This window comes from Dasypus novemcinctus, chromosome 8 (genome assembly GCF_030445035.2).
Source record: "Dasypus novemcinctus isolate mDasNov1 chromosome 8, mDasNov1.1.hap2, whole genome shotgun sequence".
NCBI lineage: Eukaryota > Metazoa > Chordata > Mammalia > Cingulata > Dasypodidae > Dasypus > Dasypus novemcinctus.
The window spans coordinates 86,079,466-86,106,502 of NC_080680.1; the positions used below are offsets into that span (position 1 = coordinate 86,079,466).

The 27,037-nt window shown below is 54.8% G+C and overlaps 1 protein-coding gene across 2 annotated transcripts in view; it reads right to left on the bottom strand.

Moving 5' to 3' along the window:
* Window positions 1–3,786: 3,786 nt before the first annotated feature.
* The window catches only part of LAMC3 (laminin subunit gamma 3), a 71,143-nt gene continuing 47,892 nt past the window's right edge, over window positions 3,787–27,037 (bottom strand). Inside the window, exons 14-28 of one of the 2 annotated variants that reach the window (XM_058302212.2) lie at window positions 26,486–26,731; window positions 24,904–25,057; window positions 24,074–24,216; window positions 23,237–23,415; window positions 21,763–21,904; window positions 20,514–20,716; window positions 19,990–20,066; window positions 18,788–18,922; window positions 17,483–17,630; window positions 16,166–16,315; window positions 12,655–12,757; window positions 8,986–9,185; window positions 8,068–8,214; window positions 7,882–7,981; window positions 3,787–5,428 (exon numbers count right to left, since the gene is read on the bottom strand). In XM_058302212.2, the coding sequence (XP_058158195.1) occupies window positions 5,178–5,428; window positions 7,882–7,981; window positions 8,068–8,214; window positions 8,986–9,185; window positions 12,655–12,757; window positions 16,166–16,315; window positions 17,483–17,630; window positions 18,788–18,922; window positions 19,990–20,066; window positions 20,514–20,716; window positions 21,763–21,904; window positions 23,237–23,415; window positions 24,074–24,216; window positions 24,904–25,057; window positions 26,486–26,731 (2,378 nt within the window). In that variant the 3' untranslated portion in view covers window positions 3,787–5,177. Of the gene's footprint in view, window positions 5,429–7,881; window positions 7,982–8,067; window positions 8,215–8,985; window positions 9,186–12,654; window positions 12,758–16,165; window positions 16,316–17,482; window positions 17,631–18,787; window positions 18,923–19,989; window positions 20,067–20,513; window positions 20,720–21,762; window positions 21,905–23,236; window positions 23,416–24,073; window positions 24,217–24,903; window positions 25,058–26,485; window positions 26,732–27,037 lie in introns of both variants that reach the window. The other variant, XM_004463062.5, reaches the window with a different exon arrangement.

Genomic DNA, 27,037 nt, shown 5'->3' on the forward strand with positions numbered 1-27,037 from the left:
TGACACTTTAAATCAATTAGAGTGAATTATTGTTTTGTTAATAAAAAACTATTCACTGAGCACTCCTTTGTGGCAGGCACTTAGCCAAATTAGTATAGGATACATGGGTTACATCGTTTAATCCTCAAAACTCTCCAAAAGAGGACATGTCATCCCAATTCTACAGAAAAGGCAGGAAGCTGAAGGCTGGGGTGCCACCAGCATTCTGCACCAAGCCTCTAACTTCCAGGAGGAGTGGGGCTCTGGGGTACGGGAACTGGAGAGCCCTAACGGGCCATCATAGAGCCTACTGTCCCAACTGGGACATCCTGGGAAAGGGGCACTTCTAATAACCATATTGGGGCCAGGCATAGACTGCGACTGTCCTGGGCCAACGGGACACCTGCTGGCTAGTAACGGTCCCACCACATACCTGGAGCCTCCACCATCTGGGCATTTGGATCCGGGAAGTCTCCTTTCCCCCAGACTTGTCTCCATTTCAACCCCTAGGATCCCTGTACTAGTCGATTCCCTTTTTCTTCCTCCCTCCCTCTCTCCCTCCTTCCTTCCTTCTTGTTTTTCCACCTGTGGCTGCTCCTGGGGAAGGAATTGCCAGGCTGCCCCAAGGGAGGGGATGATGGACAGGGGCGAGGGAGGATGGGATGGCCCCAGGTGGGTCCGCGCAGCACAGCACTTCAGCGGGGTAGGCCCCTCCTCCCCGGCACAGTGAGTGCTCCTTTTGCCAGCTTATGCGCCGATGCCCACTCACCCCTAGGGTTTGGATGTGACCAAGCTGGAGGACCTTGGACAAGGCCCTTGACCTATCTGAGCCTCGGGCTCCCGCTCTGCAAGAGGAGGAAACAAGGGCACCTGCCCTCCGGAGTCAGGGCGAGGCGCCGTGGCTTCCGCAGAGGAAGCCCCCATCAGTGCCTGGCCTCCAACCACTGCTCCCTGCGCAGGGGCTGTGCGTACGTGGATTACCTCCCAGGTGGTTTAAGCAGAGAGTAAAAGGTTGGAGGGGAGAAGGCTCGGGGGCACAGCCCTCGGTTGATGAGGTGTTCCATCTGGAGGCCAAGAAGGGGGCGGCCTTAGAACAGGTCCCTCGGAAGGCAGTGTCCAGTCCCGCTGGCCGGCTAGCCCCAGTCAGCCGTTCCACAGCGTGGGGACTGCCCCACTTCCCCTGCTCAGCGGCTGGTTTGTGTTGCTGACCAGATGCTCACAGCTGCCACATTCCACCCAGCAGTGGCCCCACCTCTGGGGCCCAGGAGTGACTCCGCAGACCAGGCATGATCAGACTGCGGGGGCCACGTCACTGTGGAATGGAGAGGATGCCTGTGCTCCACCCATCGGGGAGGCTGGGACTGGGCTTTGCCGAGCCCCATAGCAAAGAGCAGGCGTCAGAACTGCCGTGTGCCCTTGACAGCTAAGACACTGGGTTTGGGATGGGACTCCACTCCAGAGGTCCTCAAGAAGTCCTTTGTCCTCGGCACAGCCAGACCAGATGCCAATCATCAAATCCGCTGCAGAGCAACAGCCTCCCTGCCTCAGCCTCTCCTCCCCTCTTGCCACCAAATCTGCCAAGTTACTCCTGGGTTCAGTGGCGTCCACCATGTCAAACCCAATTCCCAGCTGTCTGGTTTCGAAGGTTCTCTGTGGAGGAACGTCTCCCCTTTTCTGAACACTCTCCCCCACCGGGTGAGCAGAGCCCATCTCCCAAGTGACCCTGAGCCCAGGGTCAATCCTGTCTCCTGGGGAGCTGGAATCAGGGCAGTGTGTCCATCTTGTCTTTCAAGCACATGAACGGATGACAGGATGACCTGAGGGTTGGGGGGGCAGTGGGGGCTCCTCTTCAATCTCTTGCATGGGAAGGCAGAGAAGGCTGCTAGGCAGAGAGGAAAAAAATTACGGGACACTGTAGATCCCCCCAGGGCCCACTGGATGGAACGTGAGAGAGTCTGGGCTATGATGTGGACCATTGACTATGGGGTGCAGTGATGCTCAGTGATGAACTTACCAGGTGCAATGGATGTATCACGATGATGGGAGAGAGTGTTGCTGTGGGGGGAGTGGGGGGCGGGGGCGGTGGGGTTGAATGGGACCTCATATATTTTTTTAATGTAATTAAAAAATAATAATAAATAATTTTTTTAAAAAAATGAAGCCAATGTGGAAAGAGAAGCAGGAGCAGAGACCCAGGAGGGAGGTCTGGGGAGGGGAGAGGGGTGCTACTCTGTCCAGGCAGGGCTCCAGGCCCCCAGGAAGTCTCCAAAGAGGCCTGGCAGCCTTTTCCACCCCAGGTTCCAGGAGACCTTCTGTGTCCTCCCAGTGAACTCCCTTTTACTGCTTAAACCAGTGCAGGAGGGGCCCTGGCCGCTGGGGCTCAGGTCCTGCCCTGGGCTCCCAGTGCGATCCCGTGCTGCCAACAGGCCAGGCCCCCACCCAGCCTGCCTCTGTCTTCTCAACCTTCCAGACTCTCTCAAGCCTTCCCCTCCCCCTCTCTGCCCTCCCCTTCCCCCCTTCTCCTCCTCCTCCTCCATGAGGCCCTTCCCCTCCTCCTCCTCCATGAGGCCCTCCCTCCCTTCTCACTCATGTCTTTACCTGCCCCTCACTGTGACATCAGGCACTTGGTGGGGTTTTTTCCTTGCAGCAGCAGGGGAATAACTTTCATTGTGTTAACATACGCAACCTACAAGTTGCCATTTTAACCTCTTCCAAGCATACAATCCATCGCTGGTCATTCGATTCACAATGTTGTGCTACCGTCAATACCATCCATGACCAAAACTTTCTCCATTTCCCCAAACCAAAAATCAGAACCAACTAAGCATCAACTCCCCATTCCTCACCCCTGCCCCTGCCAACCTATACTCTTTTTTTTAAAAGGTTTATTTCTCTCCCCTCCCCCCCAGTTGTCTGCTCTGTGTCCATTCGCTGTGTGTTCTGTGTCCACTTGCATTCTTGTCAGTGGCACAGGGAAACTGCGTCTCTTTTTTGGTGCATCATCTTGCTGTGTCAGCTCTCAGTGCGTGCAGCGCCACTCCTGGGCAGGCTGCACTTTATTCACACGGGGCAGCTCTCCTTGTGGGGTGCACTCCTTGCGCGTGGGGCACCCCGATGCGGGGGCACCCCTGCGTGGCACGGCACTCCTTGCGCACATCAGCACTGTGCATGGGCCAGCTCACCATATGGGTCAGGAGGCCCTGGGTTTGAACCCTGGACCTCCCATGTGGTAGGTGTATGCTCTATCAGTTGAGCCAAATTCGCTTCCCTCTAATTTCTGACTGTATGAATTTTCATATTCTAGTTACTTTATATATGTGAGACCATACACTGTCTCTCTGTATCAGTTTATTTCACTCAACATGATATCTTCAACATTCATCCATGTCAGACACGTGGTTTTGAGTTCACTGTTTCCACCCTGAAGCAGAGGTCAGCAAAGGCCCTGGCTATTCCCCACCCTCCAAACTCCCCCAGCCCCCAGCTTTTGACTAAGTCCCCAGGAGCAGAGGGGAGAGGGCAGGTGGCTGCAGGACCCAAGTCAAGTGCTCCAGTGGGACTTCACTGGCAAAGCCAGTGAGCTCAGCTTTGCCAACTTCCAACTACTGTCAAGGCCAGGAGGGACCACGGCACATGTCCTCTCACTACTCGCTGGGCACTGGGTGTACATTCATACACTCCAGGTGTGGTCGTGCTCACACACCCTTGGGCTCTGTGGGTGAGTGTGGGTGCACAGCCAGGGCAGTTTGTCTGACCCACACCAGGGCCCTTCTGCCAACCAGCAGGGGAGGATCAAAGGCACATCACTCAGCTCTGTAAGGGGTCCTTTATTTCACGTAAACCGAAGAGCGCTGCACTGCCCCCTGCCTGTCTAGGCCAGACATGGGGGATGGGGCACAGCTTGGGGGCAGGAAGAGCCCTGGGAGTGGGCCGGGCCTGCCGAGGCACCAGTCCCCCACCAGAGGCCACACAGTCTGGTGTCTGCTGGAAGCAGGAGAAAGGGGAGGCGGAAGCGCCAGGAGGAAATGCAGGGGAGTCCTGGGCAGAGGCCACAAGAGTTCTGGCCACCTGGGGACACCTCTGGGAAGCACAGCCAGGACACCAGGCCCCTGGCGGCCTCCCTCGGGGCAGGTTGGGGGCCAGGTCAGTTTGGGAGGTGTCACTCAGTCAAAGGCCAACTGGGGCTGGCAGGGTCCCAAAGGGGAGGGCCTGGCAGCCTATTGGAGCCCTTCTGACCCAGCCCCCTCAGGCTCTTTGAACAGGCCACAGGCTGAAAGGGGCACCGGGCCCAGGGCAGGGCAATCCCTCCGGTGAGTCTGGTCTAGAGCCAGGTCCTGAGAATGAAGCACCCGATGAAGCCAGTGATAACCCTGCCAGGGGTGGGCCATGCTCCTGGCTGGCCTAGCGGGCTGTGCCCCGGCCTCAGGAGTCTCTGCTGAAAAATCTCCCAGGATCTTGCACTTCTTGGCCTGCCAAGTCCTTCAAGTGGGCAGAGCTCGTGGTGTGCGTGGTGGGCGATGGGCGGTAACGTACGTTGCAAGATGACAGAAGGCAGCTCTGGGCTAGGGACTCTGGCTCTTGCTGAACCCCGGGTCTCAGAGCAGTCTCCCTGTGAGGGCTTCCAGCCACCTTGGATCTCTCCAACCCTACTGACCCTGCTTGGATTCCTGCTTCTTTCTGGAGTAAGAGGGGGTTCATTAGCATCATAGAGTACTTAGTATAACAATGTCACTAACTCACCCAGCATCCAGAGGGTGTGTGCCACACAGCTGGCTCTCAATAAATAACTGTGGTCTGGCTGTAATGTGTGTACACATGGATGGACTTGTACATGTGTACAGCATACATACGGGTATACACCCGTAGCATACACATGTGCAGGTGTGTGCTCCATATTGACACTGAGGATGTGCAGCTTATGCCCGTATGGGGTGGGAGTGCTCACTGATGGGGGTGTGCCCTGAGCAGCTGCCAGGGTGAACTGTGTATGCACACACACCTTTGTGTGGGCACACCCTGCTGGCATGCAGGTGGATCCTGACATACCTCGGGAGGGTGTGTGAGTATATTCACACAGGGAGGGTATGCAGCAGGTGCCTGGTGGGTGTGCCTGTGTGGGTGCACTCAGGGCCCTGCATGCCCTGGGCTGGGTGCAGAGCCAGGGGCAGCTGGGGGATGCGCTGGGGGTCTAGAGGTCCTCACTGCCAACTGGCACAGCTCTCGGGCAAGCTGTGCAGAATGGCCTCCAAGTTCTGCTTGTCAGCAAGGATCTCGGCAAGGTCGTTCTCGAACTCTTGGATCTGTAGCTCCTGCTGCTCAGATTCCTGCTCCAACAGCCTCAGTTTCCCCTGCAGGGCCCCTGGAGGGCCCAGGCGAAGCCTGAGGTGTTCCAGTGCACGCTGAGATGTATTCAGGGTCCGGGCTGGAGCTCGATGGGTGTCCAGTGACCCTGCAGAGGGGCACAAACAGCCTCAGCTTGGCCTGGCTTCCCTGCGGGCCCCAGGAACCCATTCAGGCCCCCTGCCCCAGCCAAGACTCTTCCCAGCTCAAACCTTCCAGGATTCCAAGTGCCCAAGATCTAGCAGAGAAAGCACAGACCCCAGAAGGCAGTGCGGTGAGGGGGGTGAGGGCCTGGTCTGCATATCCCACTGGGCTCACATGCAGACTCTGCAACTTTCCAGCTGGGTGGCACCAGCCCCTGCGAACTTTTGTTGTTGTTATAATTATGTTAAAAAAAAAAAAAAAAGGCGGCCTTGGGCCTCGGATAAGTTCTCCCTGAGCGCCCATTTCCTCATCTACAAAGCAGTATGTGTATGAGGCGGCTGTGATTTCTGCTGTATCAGCTCACCAACAGTGCACATTTACAGGCACTGCCTGTGTGCTGGGACACGGGAGGACACCGAGGTGAACAGAAGGTGTCTGTCCCCACGAGTTGGCTACAGAATGAGAGCTGGAGGGGCGGATAGGGACAGGCTTTGCAGGCCTGCGTTCCAGTCTTGGCCCTGGGGCTACTGGCTTTATCTCCAAGGATTGAGGGTGCCCTGCAGGGGCCTTCTGGTGCTCAGGTTAGAATGTGATGGTGATGGCGGGTGACAGCAGAGGCATGGAATCCACGGGCTGCCGCTCCGCCTGGCCCTTGTCATCCTGTCATGAAGTATGACAGTCAACAGAAGGACAGAGCTCAGCCAGGTGGGGGAGTGGTGGACGGGACAGCCCAAGTGGCTTCTAACCTCACAGGATCCTGCTGGGCCCCAGGCCTCCCCGAGGTCCCGCATTTCCTGGGCAACGAGAGCCAGGTCAGAGAGCAGGCAGCTACAGGAGCCAAGCCCGGGGACAGGAAGAGGCAGAGGGGAGCTGAGGCCCAGCAAAATCCTCGAGAGGCCCTACTGTCCACAGGGAAGTCCAGATGGCCTGGCCTTTGAGGAGTTTCAGGGTCAGGTTACAGCACTGCCCTAGCTGCCCAAGTTGTGGCTTCCCAGGGCAGCAGCAGAGGCCAGGGGCTGGCCGGTCACGCCCGCATTCCCAGGTCGAGCACAGTGCAGGCATGGAATCTGCCGAAGGAAGGAATGATGGGTGGTGGCAATAGCGACCCCAACAACCGGGTGGTTTACCCTGGAAGAGCGTTTGCTCCACGCCAGGCACTGCACGAGGGCTTCGCCTTCGGTTCAGCCTTGCGGCTACTAGCAAGCTCGTGGAGACAGTCAGCCCCGCGTGCGGACCTCGGCGTCACTGCTGACAGGCTGTGTCACCCTGGGCACATAATTTAAACTCTCTGGGTCTCAGTTACCTCCTGTGACATTTGAACAAAAGGACTGTTCTTGCTCTGAGAGGTTATTATGAGATTTGTAAGATCAAACACGCGGACACGTTAGCACACGCCTGGTGTCCAGGCCAAACGCAGGGCACGGCGGTTCTTCCTCTTCTTACTAATGAAACTCAAGTGCGGTTATGGGTTGAATTGTGCACCCCCAAAAGACAAGTTCAAATGCTAAACTCCATTCCTGTGCACGTGCTCTTAATTGGAAGTAAGGTTATTTCTCATGGAATCAAGGATGGCCAGCAAACACCAGAGGCAAGGAAGGATCCTCCCGGAAAGGGTTCAGAGGGCACGGGGCCCTGCTAATCTCTGATTTCAGACTTCTAGCCTCCAGAACTATGAGGCGACTAATTTGTCATTTTAAGCCATCTTGTTTGCGGTACTTTGTTACGGCAACCCTAGAAAACTAAAACAAATTGCATACTGTTCACTTCCGCCCAACTACTGTGCCTGCTGCTCCCGCAACCCACTCGACCTCCAGGTCCTCCAAGCCTGGGCAGGGTGGTCTCCTGGTTAAGGTACAGCTTCGGTTCTACCTCCTCCATCAGAGCTGCGACTTTCTGAGTTTTACATCATATACCGGGCACAGTGGTAAGCACTTTCTAAATCATCCCATTTTACAGATGGGGAGACTGACGCTCAGAGGCTGGTGTGACTTGCCCAAAGTCTCATGGCCAGGAAGAGCCAGAGACAGACTTGAATCCTGGACTGATTGCAAAACCAGTGCTTGATGCTCGATGCCACACTGGCTTCTTGGCATTCTTTGTCCTTCTCTGGGACCCTCAACCACTGAGTACTGATGAAAGTAGAGCAGTTCTCACTGTAGTGGTTTTTCCATGTCTCCCTCCCCAACCAGGCTGGAGACCCTTCAAGGCACAGAAGTATTCAAAGTAAACTCACGTCTAGAGGCCAGGGCCGCCTTCTGCAGAGGGCCGGAGGCAGTTACAAACGCTTGTGACGGACAGCGGTGGGATGGAGCAGCCGTGGGGAAGAGGACAAGACGAAATCTTCCCCAGGACCAGAGAAGAGCCTCCCAGGAAGATCCTGGAGGCCGGGGCCCAGGGCCCGGCCTCAGGGTCCCTTACCCAGCCTGGCAAGCAGCTCCAACAAGGCCTTGACATCCTTCTCCAGGGCGAGGCGCGACTCTCGGATCTGCCGTTCCATCTCGCTCAGCCCGGCTCCCACCTTCCAGGGAGAGGGAAACGCGCTGGAGCAGCTCCCTCCTGGCTGCCCATGGGCAGGACACAGGGTGCAGGCCTCGGGAAACGTACCTGCTCAGCCTCCTGCAGCTCCCGTCTGCGTGCTCCAGAGATGAGCACCTGCCGGGAGGCCTGTCGGAGCGTCGCCTGCGTCTGGCTGGCGAGCCGGCTGGCACGGCGGTGTTCCTGCTTGCCTTCCTTCAGCAAGGCCTTGGCAAGCTACAGGGTGGGCAACATCGGCAGGAAGGAGAGGGCGAGTAGAATAAGTCCTTTCAGAGGCAAATGAGCTCTCATGGCAATAATGCCAAGCAGCCATCTGTCCCATTCATTATTTACTCACTACTCATTCACTCGTTTCTTCATTCATTTAACCAACACGTACCGGATGCCAGCTAGGAGCTGGGTACTTATGTACGTTGCCGGATACTACTTATTTGCCTCCAGAAAAGAGACCCCAACTATTTCACAGATGGGAAAACAGAGGCAGAGAAAGAAGGAGGAGCTAGCCAAGGTCCAAGTGGCAGGACCAGAACACAACCCTGGTAACTCCCCTTTCACATCCAGCACTTTTCTCCAGACAACCGTAAAGGTAGTTTACTTAGGGCCTGGACAACAAAGCAGGCAACAGCCCGGAGGAGACATACATCAATCAGAATGTGGCCTCAAGTTTAAAAGAGAAAGTCTAGAGGTGTAGGCAGGTAAAGCCAAACGGGAGTAGGTGCAAGTCCTAGTGAGACAGTTTTTCAGAAACTTAAATCACTGGGCCCCCGTGTCCTCATCTGTAACATGAGGCAGCAGGGACATGCCTCATGGTGAATCAACAAGGTCACCCATGTGAAACCCCTGCGTTCAGCGCCTGGCACCCACTGGGCATTAGTAAGTGCCAAGTAGCCAGCATCGGACACAGGTATACCAGGAGCAGATCTACAGAGCCGGCTCCCACGACAGCCCTCCCAGGCCCAGAGGGCAGGGAAGGTCTGTGGCTCTAACCTTGGCACTGTCCTTGGCCAACAGCTCTGCATCTCTGCCCTTCATCTTGGCACTGGAGAAGGCAGATGCCGCGTTTCCCAGCATCTTCTCCGCCTGCCTGGTCTTCTTTCTCACGTCTGCCAAGAGCTTATCCTGGATGACCCCTGCCTTCCTCTTCAGCGCGGCCTGTTCCTTGGGCAGAGGAAGCCGGGGCGTCATTCCTGCAAACCGGTCAAAGCTGTGTCAGGAGAGCCAGGCTCATGCCTTAAAGGGCCCGCCGAGCAGTCACCAGCAGCCGCCAGACCCGCAGACACTGTGAGCGGAGGCTCGAAATGCACGAGCTCTCTCTGTAACTTTCTCAGGCTTACGCAGGGGAAAAACAAGCAGGACGTACTGCTCAGTGACTCTAATGAGTTGTCTTATATTAGAGCCACAAAATGATGGGGTGGTCAATGCTTGGGCCAGTGCTGGGGTGGGGAGCCATGGCACTGTCCGCAGAAAACTCCAGGCAGCTCTTTATTTTCATGTACCACCTATTTTTAAAAAGCATTCGTGTCAGTGTATAGTGACAGGTCACTGTTAAAATGAAAAACCAAGAGCTTTATATAACTGGAGGGATGAGGAGTGGAAAATGAGGATTGAGAAGTGCCAAAAAATTAGGATAATAGCAAAATATGCCTTTTACCTTTGAGCTTCCTGGCAGCCAAGACAAAAATGGAAATGTTACAATTTGCATAGGTTTTATCTAATAAGAAGTGGTTCCTCTTTGTGAGGAAAGAGACTTTTCCCTTGCAGCAAATTCTAAGGGAAATTTAACATAATGAGTACTTAGTACAGGAGATAAAGTCAAATTTTATAAAGAATCATACTTTCTAATATTCAGAACACTATTATATAATTATTCTATGAAGATAATCCAAAATTAGGTCTACTTTGCTTTTTATACCAAAAAAAATTAGTGTTTCTTTCTTTTTTTTTTTTTTAAAGATTTATTTTATTTTATTTTATTTCCCCCCCTCCCCTGGTTGTCTGTTCTTGGTGTCTATTTGTTGCGTCTTGTTTCTTTGTCTGCTTTTGTTTCTTTGTCCGCTTCTGTTGTCGTCAGCGGCACAGGAAGTGTGGGCGGCGCCATTCCTGGGCAGGCTGCACTTTCTTTTCACGCTGGGCGGCTTTCCTCACAGGCACACTCCTTGCGCGTGGGGGCTCCCCCACGCGGGGGACACCCTTGCGTGGCAGGGCACTCCTTGCGTGCATCAGCACTGCGCATGGCCAGCTCCACACAGGTCGAGGAGGCCCGGGGTTTGAACCGCGGACCTCCCATATGATAGACGGACGCCCTAACCACTGGGCCAAAGTCCGTTTCCCTAGTGTTTCTTTTTTTCTTTTTTTTTTTCACCTGGGGCGGCTCTCCTTGCGGGGTGCACTCCTTGTGCGTGGGGCTCCCCTATGCGGGGGACACCCCTGTGTGGCACAGCACTCCTTGCGCTCATCAGCACTGCATGTGGGCCAGCTCCACACCCACCAAGGAGGCCCAGGGTTTGAACCGCAGACCTCCCATATGGTAGACGGACGCTCTCTCCATTGAGCCAAATCTGCTTCCTGAAATTAGTGTTTCTTAAAGTGCTTTCTGTGGAATCCTAATTCTATAGGGTAAGAAATGTTGGGGGAAATGTCAATTAAGTTTAATTTTTTGTTTGTTTTTTTTGGGTGATTTTTAGGTGGCACTAGGAATTGAACCCAGGACCTCGTACATGGGAAGCTCAACCACTGAGCTACATGCACTCCCCTCAATGAAATTTCAATAAAGTGAACCGGGTTTGTTGCAGGACTTTTCAGAGCCTTTAACATCCTCAGATATGTACTGTGAGGCCTCAAGAGGGCATTTCCCAGATTTATTTGAACACGAGCTTCTCCAGGCAGAGCATATCAGAGTCTAGGAGGCCCTGGGCCGCACCCTGGGAAAGGCTGCTCTTCTTTTCATTCAGTGAATTCTCCTTTTCATCTGAACACCTGACTGAGCACAGGACAACTGCTGGTAAGAGGAGGCATCTCTGATGGGGTGGGAATGAGAAACAGTACTTGGGGTTAGAGAGGTGAGGTTAGACCTCACATGGATTAGCAAGGCAGCATCTGGGAGACAAATTCCTGTTCAATACCCACAAGAACTTTCTCATTCTCAGAGCGCCCAACACGAGCAGGTGAGGCCTCGTGAGGCAATGAGCCGGTGTGGATGAGCCCACTGCCAGATGCGGGGGCTGCAGAAGCTGCCTTTCACACCCTTTAGAATTCTAGAGTTCTAAAATCCCAAAACGCCGGAAGCGGACTTGGCCCGGTGTTAGGGCGTCCGTCTACCACATGGGAGGTCTGTGGTTCAAACCCCGGGCCTCCTTGACCTGTGTGGAGCTGGCCCATGCGCAGTGCTGATGCAGGCAAGGAGTGCCCTGCCATGCAGGGGTGTCCCCTGCGTAGGGGAGCCCCACGTGCAAGGAGTGCGCCCATAAGGAGAGCCGCCCAGCGCAAAAGAGAGTGCAGCCTGCCCAGGAATGGCGCCGCACACACGGAGAGCTGACACAAGATGATGCAACAAAAGAAACACAGATTCCCATGCCGCTGACAACAACAGAAGTGGACAAGAAAAAAAAAAAAAAAGAACACGCAGCAAATGGACACAGAGAACAGACAACTGGGGGGGAGGGGAGAGAAATAAATAAATCTTTTTTTAAAAATCCCAATATTCCATCACTGTATGTCACTGATCACGTTTTCCTAATCACCACTCTAGAGACACAGCCACCCATGTGACACCTTTCCTATCAGAAATCCCCACATCAATGGGTGACCATGACTTCAGACCACCAAGGACACTGGCAAACAGGAGGCACCGACCAGCCCACCCTCTGCCCGGGGCTCTGGGTCCCCTGCTGGAGCTACATCACCGACAGGTGGGCAGGGGGAGGGGGCTGCAGCACCCAGGCGACGGCAGAGGCACGACTTCTGGTCTCAGATCCCAAGAGACAGCTGGAGCTCAGGGTACTTTCCTGCCTCACCAAGCCCTTTGATGCAGAGCCACAAAGAAGGGGGAAAGGGGCTTCTCTCAGGAGCAGAGAGGACTTCTCAGAAGCCCGTTACTCAGGGGCGCACCAAGGCAGGGAACGGTAATACCAACTGGTTTCTACTCCAGGGGCTCAGCTCTGTCCCAGCGACATACATCAGGTCCTTTCCTTGGTCTACCATCTGTAAAATGAGGGCATTTGGCTTCATCTTCCCAAAGCTCAAAGGAGATCTTGACAGGCACCAGTGCATACCCCTTCTAAAGAGAAACTTCTCCTCCCTCCCCATAGCCCCAGCTGAAGACTGGACCCGCAGCCATTTTTATACCAGGTAGCCCAGACCCACGGGGCACGGAACCAGGGGCAGACAGCTGATGGCACCAGAGGCTCTGCCCTGTGGTCTGGTGATGTTAGGGGAGGAATGTCCGTGTGGGTAAGTGCTGCGTAAGTGGGGCACAGGGAGAAATGAGCAGCCATGGCGGAGAGCCTGAAGGGGGGAGCGAACGGTTGGTGTGGCTTAAGCCCACACCACTGGGCTCCCGTCCCCTGCAACCAGCCTGCCCGGGCTGAGGCGAGAGTCCAGGGGGCTGTTGTGGGCATCTGTGACCACAGAGCCTGTGGCTCAACAGGCCACTCATACCTTCCAGGTCAGCTAGCAGATTCCTGGCCCCCGCGATGGTCACTGTGGCAGCCTGGACGGACGAGGAAGCCCGGGTCAGGGCGACGCTGGCCCCCTTGTGCAGCTGTGGAAAGGGGAAGAGAGAAGGTGGGCGGGTGGCACTGCAGGCGCGCTGCCTGGAGGCGGGTCAGGTGGGCACCAAGCCACACGCAGAGTCCTAGAACATCAGCAAAACTTGGACGCGGCATGGAATACAGGAACTCCTGATTTATTCTATCATACAAACGTGAAACCCTTGATGTCGGCCAGTGAGTCGCCTGTTCCGGAAAAGCTCAGAGGAAAACTGGAACATCAGAACTAAAGGAAAATTGGATACCATGGAATTCTGTTCAGAACGTTGCTCATGTCTCAGCCAGCTGACGTGAAATAGAGGGTCTACTTATTATACTTTTACTCATAAAAATTAGTTTCTTCTCCACACCCAGTAAACAAGGTAGAGCAGATATTTAAAGAATCTGGGTTTGAGGAGCTCCCAAATGATGAGCCTGTACAGGAGGGTCATGTCTGCGTCACCTGAGCGGTCAGCTGGCGAGGAAGGTGGGCGCGAGGGAGGCGAGAGGCAGGGCGGTGGGGCTGAGCGCTGGCCAGGCCGGGCGTCCAGACCCCAGGTCTGGCCCTGACATTGCGATGGCTCAGAGTGGCCTCAGGTGTGGCCCCAGGTGAGGGGTGACTACCCTGGGGGCCTGATGCAGCACAGATTGCCCCAGCACATGTCAGGCACTGGGTCCAACTCTTCACACCCAGCCTCCCTTAAGCCTCCCCAGATGTCTCCTTAAAGACAGACAATACAGGCTCAGAGAGGAAGCAACAAGAGGTGTCAACTTAGGTCTGCCAGACTCTGAAGCTATTGGTATTTCACAGGGTCCTCCAACTTATTTTACAGGGTCCTCAAATCCACATGGCATCAAGAAATTTTAAATAAATAATATGACTCCCATATATGGCTATTATTATTTTCAAATATACATAGGCACTGTTTATAATGAATAAATACCATTTTGCTTAAAAATGCAGTTGAACTCATAGTAGCTTAAGTCCATTGGGAATGCATTGAACCAATAGATATTAAGGGTGCAGCAATTGCTGGAGAAGGGACCGTGGGACTCTGTCATTTGATCCCTTGGAATACGCCTATTTGTGTAGTTCTGATTTTTAGAATCAGATAACGCTTCATTTACTAAAAAAATTAAAATCGACGAAATGTAACATAAACAGGAATAAGCGAATCTAACTGTATTACAAATGAATCCAGTGAATACAAATGAACACACATCTACCCCCAGAGTGGGGTGGGGGCAGACTATGTACTCCAGAATTGTATATAATTATTGTACTCTAGGTTATAGATTTAGTTTTTACAGAGGCATGGGTTAGCAATGCTGCTATTACTTTAAGTATATTCTATAATTGAGCAAATAAATATATTGTGGAAAATGAGAACCAGGTTTTTCACTTTTGGAGAAAAGAATCACAAATAAGGAAGAGGAAAGGCTAGCATGAACCCTGTGGTGTTGGACTGGAATTAGCGGTATCAGTGAGAACTCATGTTTTTTAATATATATATATATACACACACACAGGTGGAGAGATACAGAAATAGATGTAGAGGCTTACGCATGCACACGCACACACACACTTCTTAACTCTGCCCACTGGGAGAACCTGGATACGGTGATTCATATTCAGTGTCAAGAACACTGAATGTCCAGATCTTGGTTTCTAAATACAATTCTGCAATGAAGGAAAAAATGACTCCCTGGGGAAATGGCTGATTCCAAGGAGGCACCAGGAAGGTACAAGTCGAGCCTGGAACATCTCATGGTGCTAGAAAGTAAGGAAAACTCACAAAAGTATGGGCGTAAGTCAAAAACACATAGGGGCTAACTTGAAGGGGCTCCCAATGGCCGAATCTGGGGCAATTTGAGCAAGAAAATAAATGATGACAGTAATAGAGAAAGAATCTGTGAGTCCATATTGATATAAATAGAGTTGGATAAACACATAAATGAGAAGAGAAAGTTCTCATAGTAGAATCCCAACTAATACATGTCGAGGGAATGATAGCAACAGAAATTACCCATGTGGCAAATACCACAATAATACTTGTTTCTGGCAAAAATCAATGGATGCTGCAATTAGTCTGTAAAAGTGTGGTGAAAAACAGTATGTTTCACATAGTTTAAAAGTACCTCCTCACACGATACTTCTTACTTACAAAGGGGAAATCAGTTAGTAGCCGGTGGGGAGACCTGGCTATTCCCACCTTCACAGGAGGCCAGAGTTGGCCTCACCAGTACTAAGGGTGTGGGCATCGTGGGCCTCCTGCAGGATGCTCAGAAGGGCACAATCATCACTGCTGGGGTTTGTTTTGTTTGCTTGGTTTTTTTTTTTTCTTTTTTTTTGCCAAAAAGGCATAACCTGAATTTAATCATGACAAAACATCAAGCAAATCCAAATTGAGGGACATTCTACAAAAGAACCAGCCAGTACTCTTCAAAAGTGTTAAGGTCATAAGAGACAAAGGAAGACTGAAGAACTTTCCCAGATTAAAGGCGACAGGACAGCTAAATGCAGTGCGTGGGCCTGGACCAGAAGAAAAGGACGTTACTGCGGCAACTGTGCGCTACGAATGTGCTCTGTGGGTTAATTAGATCAGGCTAATTTCCTGATTGGATCCTTGGACTGTGGTTAGGTAAAATGTTAACAGAAGGGGCAACTGTGCCAAGAGTATGTGGGGATTCTTTGTGCTCTGTTTGCAGTTTTGCAAATCTAAAATTATTTCCAAATGAGAAGTTTAAGAGTAAATGTTGTAAAAGGGGTCTTTATAACTGATGGGTTAGAAACCACTCGACTGGGCATAATTCTCCTTGGATTCCCTGCATATTTAATATCTACCTCCTCTCCTGGGTGGTAAATGCCATAAGGGCGCAGACTGTGTGGTTCAGCACGTGAGCTCCAGGGACAGCTCAAGGACGTGCTGGCGAAATACGCAGTGAGTGAATGAATGAAAGGGCAAACAAGACCCATGCAGTTTTGTAACTGCTCCTGCATAAGGATAGGGCGTGGCCATGGGTGCTTCAGGTGCTGTCAGCCCTTCTCAAGGAAATCAGCAACTCCTGCCTTGGCTGCCCCCAGAGGTTCTCTGAAGCTTTGTGGGGAGGCACTAGAGTGGGGGTTCTTAACCTTTTTTGTTCCACAGACCCCTTTGCCAGTCAGATGAAAACCGCGGACCCCTTACTAAGTCCACACTATATTGAATGTTATTTAATAACTATATCGAACCCACACCAACTCGTCCTCACAAGAATAAGGTTTGTTTTGAATTTCAGTCCAAGCTCATGGACCCCTTGTTAAGAACCCCTGCCCTTCAGGGATGAAACGAGCTACCTTCTGCCTTCTCTCCTCCTTCTCCTGTACCGCCCGCCCCCAGATCACCCGCAGCCCTGCCCTCTCCCTGCCAGGAAGGCCTCACCTGGGTGAGGGGCTCCGTCTTCTGCAGCAGCACCTGGGCGGTGGCCTGGAGGGCTTGGGCAGCCTCGGTGGCCACACGCTCTCTCGATGAGACTGTCTTCTCCAGAGTCTGCACTTTGACGCGCAGGTCCCTGGCCAGGGGCTCCAGAGGCTGCAGAGAAACACGGTTAGGCAGGGCATTGCCCTGCGAGGTGAGACCCTGGCTGCCGGCCCAGGACCCCGGCAAAGCCAGCGGGCCCCAGGCAAGGGGAAAGCCTCAGGGGCAAGGATGGTGGGAAGCAGAGCGGTCAAGGGGAGGCAACTGGGCTGGGGGCCTGTCGCTTTAAGCTCAGACTCCAGCCGCACCAATTTCCAGCTGTGTGGCAGCGGGAACCTCAGCTAACCTCCCCCACCTGCCGTTTCCCTCCTTGGCAAAGTAAGGCTGCTCACCCAGGTCCACAATCCCTGTTCTGGCTGATAAGGGGCCGGGTGTACTTCAGAGTCCAGAACTTTCTGGATTGTAGAAAGCAGAACCGTGCAGGTGTTACACATTCTCTAACCCCAAGGTGGGATGTGGAGCAGCCCCAGGGATCAAACAGGTTACTATTTGCAAATTACTTCTCACACGCAGCGGGGTAAGCAAATACCACAAATAAATAGCCTCATGCCAACCCGTCAGGGTCAGATTTTGTCCCAAATACATGTGCACCACACTTATTCTTTTTTTTTTAAGTTCTGCTTTCCGAGCTCTGGGATTTCAGAAGTACTGAGAGGATGATGGACCTGAGTTAGCCTGGAAGGGGCTCACGGCCAGAGGTGCTGGGTGTAGAGGGATGGGCACAGAAGGCCAGAGCTCCCCTGGGCCAGAGCCTGGCTGGGTGCTTGATGCACTTTACTCATGAACCCCCCACCCCTCTGCCCCGTGTGAATGCAGCCTTAAAATAATATAATGGGTGAACTCCACCTGGCAGATGCAGTAACTGAGGCCCAGGGAGGGTAAAGGACTAGAACAAGGCCACAGAGCTGGACTGGTGGAGCTGGGATTTGATCCCGTGTCTGTCAGACTCCGCCACACAGTGCTGGTCTGCTAAAGTCACTACAATGGAGAAGTCCACCCTGCCTCAATAGTATTATTATCAACAACAAAGATTCCCTGAGCTCTGACCCTGTGCCAGGTACTTTGCCGAGCCCTGTGTGTGGATTATCTCCTTTTAATCAACTGCTATAGAGTTAAAAATAAACCATGCCCTCTGCTTCTGGCTGGGTCCCACTGGTTTCTCCAGCTGACAGATGCTGCACCCCCACGCCCCGTGCAGAGCTCTGAGGAGGCTGAGCTGACCAGCGTTCCGGGGGTAGGCTGCGGGGCCAGGTGCGGGGCCCCGTCTGTGCGGACTTGCTGCACGGCGCCCAGCACCCTCTCAGCTTCCGGCACCACCTCCGCCACAGCCGTGCCCAGCGCCTTCTGGGTCGTCTGGACCTCCTGGTACCTGGGAGGAGACAGAGACTAGCAGGGTCCACGGAGCCGGGTGCGGGGTGGTCCCTCTCTGTCGCTGTTGCAGCCCCTGCCTTGGGCCCCTGCTGTGTACAGGCCCCTCCCAATTTCTCAAGGCAGAGGCCCCGCTCCACAGGTGGGCAGCCAGCAGCTGACCTTGGAAGGTGACCACCACTGTGCAGTTTTCAAGCGAATAAGGGTGGCAGTGAAGGGGCAAGCGCTTGTTTCTGCACTCAGTGCAATCACACTTTCCTGAACGGGCCCACGCTTTGTTTCCACTCAAGAGTCCCAAGTTTTGCCAATGTTTGGCACCATTGGCTGCAAGGTGAGGAGGAGACCGGGGGAGGGGAGGGGTTGCTTGGGGTTGAGGAAAGGAGAGGCCCTGTCTCGGCTCAGCCACGCCCTTGCTATGTGACCTTGGCCAGGTAAATGGAGCTGCCGCCTGGATGGACCATCTGCCGGCCCCTTCAGCCCTGATGACCCACAGTTCTTCAATCAACCAACCAGAATGGGGCCCCTGGCCCACCCAGCCCTCCTCCCCACCCCACCACGGGAGCCCCCCTGGCTCCCTTCCCATCCCTCAGCCCTTCTCCAAGAGCTAGCTCCCACCACCTGTGACCAGGTCATGTGAACTTATCCAGCCATGCTGACTGGCTCAGGGTTAGACCCCTGGTCTGAACTGGGCCAATCAGTGTCTCGCAACTACAAGTATCAGCTCAGACACAAGAGACATTGGTAGGTCTCTGTTGACCCTTGAATCTGAGAGGATTCTAAGGAGAGCAGAGCAGCAGAGCAAGCCAGTGGCAGAGAGAAGCTGAGAGGGGATGCCCTGTGGACTTGTGGGGAGGGGGGATGCTGCAGAGGGGGAGTGAGTCCCGCTCTGGGCCCTGCCTGTTCCAGGTCTCATCCCACACCCGCATCCCCAGGAACCGAGCTACATCCCCCAGGCACGAGCGGCGTTCCCGACACTCACCATGTGGGCCCAAGACCCCATGGTCCCACCCCGAGTGAGATGCAGACCCCAAACCAACCACCCAGAGTGGAAGGACGGAGGGGAAGGAAGCCAGTTCTGGAATCGGCAGGTGCTGGCCACGCCCTGTCGGCTCCGGGAGGCCAGCCCCCGGCTTCTGCCCCCACCTGGGGAGGTCTCACCTGTCTTCCAGTTCCTTCTGGGTCTCCACAGCCACTCGACCCTCCACCAGACTCCGGAGAAGCGTGTAACTGGTGTTGGAGGCAAGCAGGGCCCTCCGAACAGTGGCCTCAATCTTGGTGGCGGTGTCTCGGTGGCTGTATGGGAATATCCGCTGGACCATGGCCAGGAACGCACACAGCAGGGGGGCCTGGACCCAAGCCTGCCCCCTCTACTGTGAGGACCTCTCGTGGTCCCAACCAAGATGTGGCCACAGGGACAGGGACTCCTTTCCTGCCTCCGCCTGACATCAGAGGGGGCTTGATAGGAAGTGGGCCCCACGCCCCTGTTCATATAGTTCATGCCTGTTGTCCTGGCAGGGTGATGAACAGGGCCCCTTTTCACATGTAAAAACATCACTGTTTGGACAATAAATTATATGGTCACCCTAACAAAATCACCAGAGAGTGGTTAAGATGGCTTACGTTTGAATTTGGTCTATCACTTTCAAGCTGTGTGTCCTTAAACAAGTCTCTTAGCTTCTCCGAGCCTGTTTCTGCATCTATAAAATGATTCTAGGATCTCTAGAGCACAGTGAAATAGGACAATCACTGCAGACCAGTGTTTTTAGGGCCTTGCTTCTTAAAAGGTAGTGATTGAAGCAACCCAAACGCCCATTTGGCTCAGAGAAGAACATACATTGTCTGACTCCATTTAAAGAAAGGTCCAGAATAGGAAAATCCATAGAGAGAGAAAGAGTGACCACTCCACCCAGCCAGGAGCTGGGCCGAGGGTGCTGGGGAAAATGGGGAGTGACTGCTAATGGATATGGATATGAAAATGTTCTAAACCTGATTGTGGTGATCCAGTTCTGTGACTATACTAAGAACCGCTGATTCGTACACTTTAAATGGGGGCGATGTACGGTATGCGAATTATACCTCGATAAGGCTTCGTGAAAAGAAAAAAAGGTGGTGGATGCTGTCGGCCCCTTCAGGCGACCCCAGGCCTGCCCCCGGCATTGTGCCCCCACGCCCGCCTCGGCTTCCCAGGCTGGTGACAGCTCCCCGCCCCACCTGGCAGTGCTCATCCTCATCTGATCCCAGCTCCTGGGATGGGGGCACCTGTGGGGCTGGCCCCGCCCCGGTACCCTCTACCCTCCAGGACTCCAGCTCCCAGGAGACTGTGACCTTGACCTCACCACTCCCCGGGGGCCAGGTCTCACCTCCTGGTTAGGGCATGGGCCTCTGTGGCCAGCTGGCTCCAGTTGGTGTGCCGGCTGGGTGCTTCCTGAGGAATCACCTTTAGAGGAAAAAAGGAAGAGAGGAGGAAATTGATGACCCATCCCTGAAGGACAAGGGCCACATCTGGTTAAACAGTCTGTGCAGAAGAACAGTCCCTTTATAAATGCACGAAGCTAGCCACAGAGCTGCCTCCAGCGAGCAGGGGTATGGACAATGACGCCTGTCGCTTAACTGAGCCTCATTGACAACCTGGAATGTGTCTCCTTCTTTGCGGACAGTGGCTCAGTCAATTATCCCAGAGAGAGGGGCCGATGACGCCCATTATGCAGATGAGGAAACCAAGCCTTAGGGAAGGGGAGATGCATTCTCGGGGTCACAAGGCCTTGGGCAGGGCTGGAGAGAGGATGTCGGCTCTGCCACCTGGTCCAGAGTCCCCTCCATTGCCCAGGCTCAGTGGTGATGGGTGCCCAGGCTCAGAGGCGATTGGCACTCAGCCCCGGCATACCAGAGATGAGAGAACGGTGGCTGCACGCAGCATCTCCTCTTCAGAGGACTCCAGCACCGCCGCAAGGTCTGCCAGCTGGGTGCAGATCTTCTCAGCTCCAGCCTGGACACAGTGGGCACTCCTGCTCAGCACCTGCAGCTGCTCCCCGGCCGCCTTCACGGCACCCTCCAGGGCCGTTATCTGCTCCAGGAAAGCTTTCCGGGCTGCTGAAGGAAGCCCCAGCCCATGGATCACAGAACAGCCAGGAAATCACACGAGAACCCCCGCTGCTGGGAGTCCCCACCTGTGCCCACCAGTCTTCAGGGGGCACAGCTTAACTCCATCACCAGCACTGAGCACCAAAGAAAAACCCTTCCCATTTTGGAGGTGCAGAGGCTGAGGCCCTGCCTCGGCCAATTGTGGCACAGGGTCCTGCAGTCAGGAAGCCACAGACGAGGGATTGCCAGAAACCTAGGCCTTTTAGGGCCACAAGCAACAATCTGGGACATCTGGGACAGCAGGAAAACTCCACCGTGAGTCTGCTTTATCATTTGCAATGCAGTTGACACATGGCATTTTGACTGGCATTGAAGAGCTCTCTCTTTTGATAAGTACTCTTGCTAACAGGTGCTCAGCTCACCTGGGACTGGCTGCTAAAAATGCACAGGTGCTTATACTACACTTGATCTTAGCCAAAAAGCCGAGAAGTGATACAGGTGCTTATAAACGTTCACAAAATAATCGATCCACTTTCATAGGCTCTCTAACTTTCAGTGCCCAGAGGGAAAATTGCAGTCACTGGGCTTTACAGTTCTCCTTCTTTTTTCTTATGTACACATGTATTTTCTAGGTGCCAGGACTGTGCTGGGGATATGGCAGCGTGGACGTTCCCTGTTCAGCACCTGGAGCAGAACTTTGGGAATTATGTATCGCCTGGGTGAATGAATGAATGAACCCAGCCCCTGTCCTCATGGAGCTTACAGTCTGGGTGGGGCAGAGGCGTGTGAGGACAGGCCTGCTAGTCAAAGGCACATTAATAAAGCCCCAGGTCTGACTGGGTCCAGGCCATTGCAGGAGAGGTCCGCCGGGCGGCAGGAGGAGCCCACCTGGTCAGGGGCTCAGGCGGGCTTCCCCAGCCCAGGGGCTCCAGCCGGGCCCATCAAGCCCAGGGCCCGCAAAGCATCCAGATGAGGCTGCAGGGCCCCCCAGGGGAGTCTGAGCAGCCAGCCCTCCCCTGCCTCCCATCTTCCACGCTGCCCTCGCTCCATACCTTGCAGCAGGCGGAGGCCTTGGTAGACGCTCCCCTGTGGGGCCTCTCCCTGCAGCACATCCAGGGGTTCCCAGGGCCAGCCACAGTCGGACCCCTGCAGCCACCCCTCCATCAGGATCAGCCTGGCCTTCAGCTTGGCAGCCTGGAGGGGACAGAGAAGGAAGGGCGGGTGAGGCTGGCGGCCTGCAAATTCTGCCTGGCCTGCCCTCCCCGTGGGTTCCCTCCTCCAAATCCTACCCTGGGATTCAAAGGTAAGGACGTGCCACACCTCCGAGAACCACCCCTGCCCGTTCTGTCATAGCTGTCCCTTCCCTCCTCATGCTCACGGCACCTGCTGTCACTCAGCCGCCCACACATCTGCCCGACAGAGTGAGCAAGCGAATGAATGATGGGAACGGAACTCTCTGAGGATTTCTCTGTCCTGTTTCCTGTACTTCCAGGACTTGACACCTAGCAGGTGCTCTGTGGATACTTGCAGAATGACTGTGTTATGAAACATCTCCTAGCACGGATTTTTTAATCATAGTGCATTTGCTAAGAGCAGCTGCAGAGGGAATCCTGCCATGCACCCACTCACGTACACCCTGTGACCACCTCGAGAAGCGGGGGCCACAGGTTCCCCAGCCCTCTCCTTGATTACAGTTTTTTTTTTTTTTAAGATTTATTTATTTATTTCTCTCCCCCCCCCACCCCAGTTGGCTGTTCTCTGTGTCTATTTGCTGCGTATTCTTTGTCCACTTCTGCTGTTGTCAGCAGCAGGGGAATCTGTGTTTCTTTTTGTTGTGTCATCTTGTTGTGTCAGCTCTCTGTGTGTGTGGTGCCATTCCTGGGCAGGCTAAACTTCTTTTGCGCTGGGCAGCTCTCCTTACAGGGCGCACTCCTTGCGCATGGGGCTCCCCTACATGGGGGACACCCCTGTGTGGCAGGGCACTCCTTTCGTGCATCAGCACTGCACCTGGGCCAGCTCCACACGGGTCAAGGAGGCCCGGGGTTTGAACCGCGGACCTCCCATGTGGTAGACGGACGCCCTAACCACTGGGCCAAGTGCGCTGCCTGATTACAGTTTTAAAAGCTCTGAAAACTGCAAGGCTTTCCATTCCTTATTTGATGGCGAAAATCTGACCTGACTGGAACTCATTTGGAAGCAAAATTGTTCTGAAAAAGCCTCCTCGTGGTCTTTATTTACCCCTTTGGTATTTTCCTGCAGAAATACCGATGATTTGATGGGTGGTGGGAGGGCTGGCTCACACCCCCCGAGGGTGCTGCCTAACAGCTCGTGTACATCATCTTATCTTTCTACCATACCAGGCATTCTGAATTCTCAAACACACCCGGCCGCATGGATTTCGGGGACGGGCTTGTGCACTGCACAGAGCAGGGCTTGGTGTGGTGCTCACGGGCAGCTCTGGCCCTGCCGGGGAATGAGTGAGCGGAGGAGCCGGGCCCGGGCGGGGCCCCGGCCACGCGGCCTCACCTCTTCCTTCACCAAGGCGTAGCAGGACGGGCATTCCTGGCAGTATGTGCCCCCAGCCGTGAGGAAGAAGTTGTCCTGGCAGCGGTCACACTTGTAGCCCACGAAGCCGGGCTTGCACACGCACGTGCTGTTCTCGTGGCACTGGGCGGAGGCGGCGCCCAGCGGGGAGCACCTGCAGGCTGGAGGGTAGGCAGGGTGCTGGGCTGCCCTCTGCCCCTCCCACCCCAGAACCCCTCATGTCTGCAGAGGCCCAGCTGGCGCCCCCACAGTCCCCTGCAGCCTCTGGATTGCCCCCCATAGGCCTTCACATCTGGCTGCTCCCCAGAACACCCTGGATGGCTTCCAACAGCGTCACGGGCCCCTCCCGGGGCATTCCCATTCAGAAGTCGGAGGTGACGACTGAGAAACTGACTTATTAAACTGTACCCCACAGAGGTTTGGGGGCGGGGGACTCTGAGGACCAGCCAGATTTAAGAATCATCAAACCAGTCCAACTGTGCAAACAAGGAAACTGAGGCCCACAGAGGAGACAGGATGGTCTCAGGCACACAGGAACTTAGCAGTAGAGTCTGGAACTAGGCTCCCAGGCCAGCCCAAGGACGAAGACCGTTCTTCCAAGGCCTTGGATCTCTGTGGCTTCCTCTGCTCACTCACTCCACGTGTTCATGGCCACTCTCAGGAGACCTGCCCTGAGTCTAACCTTGCTCTCTCCTGCTACACAGCCATCTTTCCTTTTGGTCCTCTTTGCTAAGAAACCATCAGGCCCCACATTCCAGGCAGCCATTGCTCCTGCCCTCTGCGGGCAAGGGCAGCCCGGGAAGGACCCAGCCACCTTACCACGGCAGCCCTTGGTGGAGAAGCCGAAGAAACCCAGCTGGCATCGATCACAGGTCTGGCCCCCGACGCCTGGGTGGCAGGGGCACTGCCCACTCTCGGGGTCACACTGGTCCTCCCGGGAGCCCAACGGGTGGCACTGGCAGCTGCAAGAAAGGAAATAACCTGAGTCCGAAGCAAGCTCTAGGCCGCCTCCCAGCACAGCACGGACCGGCCTCCTTTGCTGGCTGCAGCTGGCGAGGGGCCTTCAGAGCCAGGCCCTCGGCTGACAAGGCCCCATTTTAACAGCCGTGCCTGCAAAGCAGCTTTCCCCAGCCATGCTCTGGGGAGCACAAGTCTCACAAGATGCTTGTGGGGAAAAAAAGGCTGTGTACAAATAGGTCTTAGAGATCTCTGTTGGAAAGTCACCATGCCAATTAGCATCTTAAAGACTCTAAGATGTTCTGCAAGGAAGAAACCCATTTGCTTCACTCTGTTTTCCCTGGGGTCCTCCACTGCTGCTTAAAGACACTTGTGTAAGGTGCTGCTGTGGTCAGAAAAGGTCAACCCAGTGACGGGCGTTGCTGAGAAGGAAACCAGAGATCACGCTGGCCACCTGCTCACCTGGACATCCCGTAGGGCTGCTCTTGGCCTGTATCCTAATTGACAAGGCTGTGAGTCTGACCCCAAGGGTTTGTCCCTTTGTCTCCCTTTGGTGAAGGTCACAGTGTACCTGGCAGTGGGCCTGGGCTGACACATGCCAAACCAGGCCCCTCCCTGGAGGCTACTTGGTACCCTCTTCCATCCAGGTTAGACCCCCAGGTACAGGGACACCCACAACCTTGTCCACCTACCTCTGGCAGCCCCTCCTGGGCTGGAGGCTGTAGAAGCCTGGGCTGCAGTGGCTGCAGTCCCTTCCAGTCACATGAGGCAGGCAGGAGCACTGGCCGGTCACGGGGTCGCAGGGTCCCTGCTCACTGACCGAGCCCCTGGGGTTGCAGCTACAGGCTGGGGTGGGAGCAGGAAAGGGTATTGGGGGGAAATGGACTTGGCCCAGTGGTTAGGGCGTCTGTCTACCACATGGGAGGTCCGCGGTTCAAACCCCAGGCCTCCTTGACCCGTGTGGAGCTGGCCCATGCGCAGTGCTGATGCGTGCAAGGAGTGCCCTGCCACGCAGGGGTGTCCCCCGCGTAGGGGAGCCCCACGCACAAGGAGTGCGTCCCGAAAGGAGAGCCGCCCAGCATGAAAAGAAAGTGCAGCCTGCCCAGGAATGGCGCAGCACACAGGGAGAGCTGACGCAACAAAAAGAGACACAGATTCCCGTGCCGCTGACAACAACAGAAGCAGACAAAGAAACAAGACGCAGCAAATAGACACAGAGAACAGACAACCAGACAACCAGAGAAATAAATAAATAAATCTTTTAAAAAAAAAAAGGGTATTGGGAACAATGCAAATCATCAACTCAACCTTCGGGGGTCCATTCAAGGTTGAGAGGATGCGGGAGCCCACAGAAATGAGTCACATTCAGCCCTGACTCCCCTGCCCATCTCCCAGGTCCTTTCTGGAAAAAAGGCTCTAGGGCAGAGTTGAAATCTCAGCCCATGTGCCATCTCCTTGGAGAGAAGGCTCGGAAGGCTCCTGGCAGCAGATGGCCTTTCTGAGCCTGCCCTGAGCTCTCACAGGGAGAAGAGTAGACCAGAGGCTCCAGGCACCCTGCTGGCCTGCATCCTGGCTTCAGGCTAGGGGTCTCAGGAAGACCCCCTGCAGCCACTGCTTCGGGTCATGAGATCCTGAGCTCCTGAACATCACAGCGGCAGCATCTAGCTCTAGCCAGAGCAGCGTTTCCTGAGAGGGTTCCAGAAAACAAGACCCCAGCAGGGTGCTGGCAGGTGTTAGTAGAAAGGGGTTCCAGAGGCCAAGACGTCTGGGGTGGATGCCGAGGTCCTCGCCTGCAGGACTCCCGCGAGCCTCCCAGGGGCTGGTGTGTCTGTGGCTCTCGGAGAGGCAGACATAGGGGTGAGTGTTAAACCAGACGGTGGGGACGGGATGGGAGAAGACAGCTTCTCAGGGGGAAGGCACAGCCCGATTAGAAGCCCAAGGACAGGACCAATGTGACGAGAGCTGCCGTCTAAAACAGTCCTTACGTGTCAACTGTGGAGCGTAAGACATGCTAAATTCTCGGGGCAGAAAAAAATCACAAGACCACGGTTTATAAGCTTTCAAGGTGGAAAGAGGCCTGGGAGACAGCAAACCCTCACGCTGTCTAGATGAGGAGACAGAGAAGGTAAGTAACCTGCCGGGGCTTGCACCACTTCCCCGAGGGGCATGCGGTTCTGGTGGACCCCTCGGTCACGCTGGCTGGGGGCTGAGCCAGGGTAGAGGAGAGGGTGCCCGCCGCACCCCACCCCGAGCCTCCAGCAGGTGGACACTCACGCACGCACTTGTCTGCAGGTCGAGGGGCCAGTGCGTTCCCGTAAAAGCCTTCCTGACAGCGCTCACAGTGGGCTCCCGTCGTGTTGTGGAGGCAGTGCAGGCAGTGGCCAGACAGGGGGTCACAAGTGCCCACAGCGTTGGGGTCCACGTTCCCACTGCACTGGCACTGGCGGCAGGGCTGGGGGGAGCCGGAGAGCCCCAGCGGGTCTCCAAAAAAGCCGTCATCACAGATCTCACAGCGTCGCCCTGGGGAGAGGGGAGGGTGGGCGTGAACCCCAGGTCTCCTTGTGGAGGTGAAGAGTCAGGCTGACCTGGGGCCAGCTCCCAGGTTGGCCATTAGCTGGCTGTGTGATCTTGGGAAAGCCCTGGTACCTCTCTGAACTCGGGCTCCTCATCTGTAAAGCAGGGACAATGGCAGCTACCTCACAGTAAGCTGAGGGTTTGGCGAGATACTTTGTGCAACATACTTAGCCTGGTACATCCTAAGCACTCAAGAGTGACGGCTGTCATCATCTATTCATCACCGTCATCACCATCCTCATTATCACCATT